Source organism: Anticarsia gemmatalis, chromosome Z, assembly GCF_050436995.1.
Source record: "Anticarsia gemmatalis isolate Benzon Research Colony breed Stoneville strain chromosome Z, ilAntGemm2 primary, whole genome shotgun sequence".
Lineage (NCBI taxonomy): Eukaryota > Metazoa > Arthropoda > Insecta > Lepidoptera > Erebidae > Anticarsia > Anticarsia gemmatalis.
The window spans coordinates 13,271,443-13,277,178 of record NC_134776.1 but is presented as its reverse complement, the minus strand read 5'-3'; the positions used below and the strand labels follow the sequence as shown (position 1 = coordinate 13,277,178).

Genomic DNA, 5,736 nt, shown 5'->3' with positions numbered 1-5,736 from the left:
GCTCGGCCTTGTGATGCTCGTCGCTCCACTGATCTAAAAAATAAAACTAAAAATCTGGAAGGAAAGAAAGTATTGACTGTGGTGTAAAACAAAATGTGAACGTAGGTCCGGTCCGTTGGTGTTATTAGTTCAGCTGTATTGGTCACCGCGTGTTGTGGACATTTGTTGTGCTGACTGGAGTGTAGAGACAGACTGTGGACATGGATATCGCCAAGTATCTGACTGTGCTGGTAGTGTTGTGCCTCGAGGGCGGCGAGACTGGAGGCGGCGGGAAACATCAGTAAGGACCCCTGTTGAGAATGTTCTAACTAATGACCCATCAATGTTTTCTTGACTAGTTTTTAAATAGATTTATCCAAACCTACCGTATCCAATTAATTTAAAAATACTTAAACTGTAACTACGTAAACATTTCTATTGGTTGTTTTGTGAGTTGTAACTTTAAAATCACAATAAATGCATCAAAGCGATGGTTTTGCGAATGTATTTTATAATATTATAGGGATCTTCTAACCCTTTTTTTCTCTGTAGATGTCAAAGGCTTGTAAAGAATTAATGCTTCGTGCGAATTTAAAATAATGCTAATGCGTCATGTAAATACATTGAATATTTATATTCGTAACACTGTACATATCCATAACCAAAATTATATTTTGCAGCGACCACGTGAGGTTGCATATACCGGAGTTCCATCACCATGATCATCACAAGAAAATCATAACAATTCATCATCATCACCACGAGCCAAAGAAAGAACACCACCATCATCATCACCACCATCACAAGCCACATATACCTCATGGACATCATTACAGTCATCACCATAAAAAAGTTCATACAAAGACTCATTCGGTGTCGAAGGGAAGTGGCCATGGTTCTCATGGTCATCATGGGCACCATCATAAGCATCATGGTCACCACGGACATCACAAACATCACGGCCACCACGGTCATCATGGTCATCACGGCCACCATGGTCACCACCATCACGACGCGCCTGTCATACCTACTTTCAATTACGCACCAAGCGCCGTTCCATCATATGAAGACGATTACAGTTCCTCATTTTCTCCATCGGTGCCGTCGTTTGACAGCGGTATTCCTACCACTGGCTTCACAGCTCCTCAGATACCGCATCAAGTACCACACGTGCACGGAATATCTCACACTGTTAAACAAGTTAAAGTCTTTGATTCGCTTCCTGGAGCGTTGCCCAACAAACCCGTCTCACATGGATATGAAGTTACTGAAGAAGGTGAGGATGGGGACGAAGCCTTTATAGCAGTCAACAATCTGCAAAACACGTATCCAGCGACGTTTGGTTATGTGCGAGGAGCCGCATCTCAACCGACACATGATCCTTTTGCGGGAATAACATCTCAAGCTTCTGTTCCAAGTCACGACCCATTTGCGGCAGCCCCTCAACCAACATCTCTTTCTAGCGGTATAGAGACATTTACGGGAACTGTACAGAATGACCCATTTTCGTCTTCAGCCCCTACTCAGAGTGTCGGACTACCAAGTGTTTCACCTTCTGCAGATTTTCCAGTTACTTTCCAAGATACAGGTTTCGATGGCCCAACGAGCGCATTCACGGGATCTGATGTAGAAGGACCTTCTTTTATAGCCAATGATGAAAGTATTTTATCTGAAGACACGCCGGTATCCTTTACAAGAGAAGCTGGCATACAACAAACCACAAAAACTGGTAATGTTGAAACTATAGTGTATGGAAACCATTAGTTAGAATAGAAAAATATATTTGTACATACTTTTACAATTGAACGCACGTACTTATATTATGTAAGTTCGTTGTCAACAAAATAAGTGATGAATATATTTTACCTTAAATAGTTAAGAATTAAGTACAAAGTTCTTGTTAAATAAGATAAAAGAATATGTAAGTTAATTTATGTCCAATTGTTGAATATTTTTAAGAAAAAATGTATAACCTGTGATTAAAATGACCCTAATGTTCGTAAAAACGATTTTTCATTCTATTAACTGAAATGTCATTAAATAGTTATTAGTTAAGTTGATGTAACTAGCTATTCTATAGAGATTGAAAGCGCTTATGTCACCTAACTACTTACGTTATAATTTACTAAGCTCCAAATAGTAAACGACATCGGACAATTCGATACGCCCTAGATCCGGAATTGCGCAAGTTGTTAAAAAAACTATATTGAGTGTCAACGTAACTGTAACGGAATAATTTAATAAGAAAAAAGCAATTTTCATTTCTTTACTTAAGTGTTGTGCAACCATCAAGAAATCATTCAATGAAATCGCGTCCGGATACAATTTCCTTTTACCCTGTACTATTATTGTGGAAAATGGAAATGATATAATATATTTTCTTACAACACGTAATAAATAATACATTCATGTAATAAATCATTAAGATATAATAATATGAAAGGGTTCATTACATTGTTGTTAAAGTGAATGCCAAACATTATGTTAACTATTGTATTAAACTGTTAAAATTATTTTGTTTTATTTAAATTTACTCATTGATTTCATACTCAAATATACCATTTAACCGACAAAGAAAAATAAACGAACAATATTGAAACATCTAAGTATTTTATGTACGGGAAACTCATACTATTGATGCATGCAAAGTGTGCTTTTTGACGTAAATATTACCACTATAAAATCATTTAATATTTTTAGGTGAAATATCAAAATTCTAATCATACGACTTAGGTAGATTGTAGCACGCTAATATTTTCAATACTGCTCGACTTTCGGCTACTCGAAGTCAACAAGTTAATACATACACTTGATAAGGTTTAAAAATCGCAAAGCAAGATTTATCTTTAAGCATTCGACGTGTTATTAATTTTTTGTCATCAATATGGCAAAATTCTTCAATATGAAAGAATAATCGTACATAACTCAGTGTTTATTTCCCACGATACCATGGAACGGGAAACTATTAGAGAGATTTTCACAAAAAATCGTTTAGGCATTTTCCATTGATTCTGATCATGCTATTATAGACAACAGTTAAAAACAATTTATAGTGTGTAGTGATTAACGTTGAGAAATCCTTCGTTTATACTGAAAACAGACAGATATATTGGAAGCTACAATTAACTTATTTGAGAAATACGCAAGTATGTCAGTGATTTTCTGAGAAAGTGCATTTATGCAAGTAACTTTTTTACAATATTGAAAATTATCACGTAGCTTTAAAAGTCTCGACATGATCCGTAGGTTAATCATATGTATTACTTGATTTTCAATCAAATATGTACATATGAACGATTTTGGTTACGTATCAATAAGCTCTAGCATTTGCGTTTAGTGCGCACGTTTAAGTACGCACTAAACACAAAATAAATGCTAGAGCTACATTCCTGTTGACGACTATGAAGTATAAATAAATAAATATCAAAACAACTAACACACAGTCCTTTGATTCCATACCAAGCAAAGCTTATAAACATACTTCTCAATACATACTTATATAGATTAAGATACTCGTACTCATCACACAAATATTTGTCCTGGGTGGATTCGTACCTACCACATGTTGATAGTATGACCGACACTATAAGGACAGAACTTGACAGGACTTAGCACCAACTGGACTCAACTTAGAGTTCTAATAGCAAATCATAGACTTTGAACAATTACTGAAAATATTTTTAATGGAAACCTCTGGAATCTTTTCGGCTCGACCGGAAAATCAAGCCCGAGATAAACTGAAAAACCTTATTGTTATTTTTTGCTTTAAGTGGGCGATGTAGGATGGTAACGTAGCTTAAAAATGTAAGCCTAGAAATTATTAGAGTGTCAATGCAGCTTAATAAGTATTTACCAAGTCACGCGTAGCAGCACAGAAACGAACGGACTAGTTTTGTAGCGTTTAGCATTTAGCTTTAGTTGTGGGGTAAGCCTAATGCTAAGCCAAAACCAAGGATACATACCCGGGAAGCCGTTTGTATTAATCGGCTTACTTACGTTATATTATTGCTACAATTTTAAATATAAGATAATATACCTAGATTCAGGTAGAGACTTCTTGTCTTCTTTTAACTTCAAAATATGATTTAGGATAGGTGTATAGAGTAACAGGTGTCACAGCAACGTAATAAATACACAATGGTTTAAAGACAGAACCAATTCGGAGAAAATTATATACCAGAGGAAAACGGTAATCGGAAGCAATTTTTAGTCTAAAGAAGCCGTATTACATGGGACGGCCATTGCAAACGGCGAAATAAGGGTGTATTTTATACATACTTCTTACCTTCGGGTATAACAAGCGTGTACTCAAATAATATCTCTATGTAAAGTGCACGGAGTGCAAACTTTAAATAAAAAAAAATCATTGTAATAACATAGGGGATATATTATTATAGTGGTAAATTTTTATGCATTAGGTAGGGGAAAAAGTCTTTTCGCATTATAGTAGGTATGAACTTGTAATAAAATCTCTTTGTCTTCAAGAATCTCAAATGAGTACACGGCTCATTAGGTTTCTTTGAGTGAGTTCGTGAGGTATCCAAATATCGAGCTTTATTGTGTAGAGAAAAGATTTTATTACAAGTTCGTACGTACTGTAATGCGAAAAGACTTTTCCCCGACCTAATATGTAAAGCATACGATATTTCCTATATTTGTGATTTGATTAGAAAGGTCAGATACTAACATCAGATGCGCTACACGTGTCATTAGAGACGACAGATAGATTTACAGTTCCGCAACATTCACTACTTCCTCACATTATGTCTATTTTTAGACTACAGTCATGAACTACAAGCTTATACTCTCATTGTGTTTCTCGGATGAAAACGTATGCCAAATATCATCAAGTCCATTCAATATATGAAAGAGTAACACACTTTACACCTACACATCCATCCATCTCATGACGTTCGCATTTATAATGAGTAGAATTTATAAGCTGTAAGGATTCATCGTTAAAAATGTAATCAATCAAAACATCAATCGTTATTTGAGTCAAATATTTCGCGAAAAGTTATTAGATACTCGTTCAATTATTATACTAAGAGTTATGAAATATTATATTAGGTTCTGAGCTACGTTGAAAGACGAATGAATAGAATAGACATTACATAATGGATAGAACGTATCTTATAGAAAATAAAACCAAAAAGCAATAAGAGCATGCATGTCATTTCCGTGTTTTGCAACTCACAGCTGAAAGTAACAGAAACAACCGTGTTTAAGGTTCCGAAACTAATTTATGTAGGAAATAAATAAAAAAATAAACGTTTTTAGGTTAAGTTACGTTGGATCCAGACGCGGAAAATAACAAAACGTAAAAAGATTCGCCATGTTAGAAAGTTGACGATCCAATGTTTGTTTTTTACTTGTACCGGCAACAGACTCATTTGTTTTGTATTGTTTCATTTTATACATTAGATCCATCCAAGTAGCAAACTTAATTGCTATGTGTGTCTGCTACTCTTGAATTGTAATTCTGCATAATGTATCATAGTCAGACTCTCTGTAAAAGGAACAGACGCTAATCTTTTTATAGTGCGTCCGTCTCCTTAATATCTCCATAATCCTCTAACTGCCACACGGCATTTTTAAAGCCGTTACAATAATTTTGAAAATAAGTATGTTAAATTAAATTCTTAGACATCCTCATTTTTATGCTGTTTTTGACTAGAAATGACACACGTATCACTTCTCCATGTGAATTTCAGGAACATTGGAAGACGGGTAAAATAACACGCATTGAAAAAATAA

At 35.0% G+C, this 5,736-nt stretch overlaps 1 protein-coding gene across 1 annotated transcript; it reads left to right on the top strand.

The window, feature by feature from the left end:
* On the top strand, window positions 1-2,449 carry LOC142986468 (uncharacterized). Its single transcript, XM_076134983.1, has 2 exons — window positions 1-280; window positions 660-2,449. Exons 1-2 carry the CDS (start codon window positions 201-203, stop codon window positions 1,741-1,743), a joined length of 1,164 nt encoding a protein of 387 aa, XP_075991098.1. The 5' UTR covers window positions 1-200; the 3' UTR covers window positions 1,744-2,449.
* The last annotated feature ends 3,287 nt before the right edge of the window (window positions 2,450-5,736 follow it).

Coding starts and splice junctions, on each gene's coding strand:
- LOC142986468 (XM_076134983.1), top strand. CDS start 201: ATGGATATCGCCAAGTATCTGACTGTGCTGGTAGTGTTGTGCCTCGAG. Junction 281..659: donor GGAGGCGGCGGGAAACATCA/GTAAGGACCCCT, acceptor TATATTTTGCAG/CGACCACGTGAGGTTGCATA.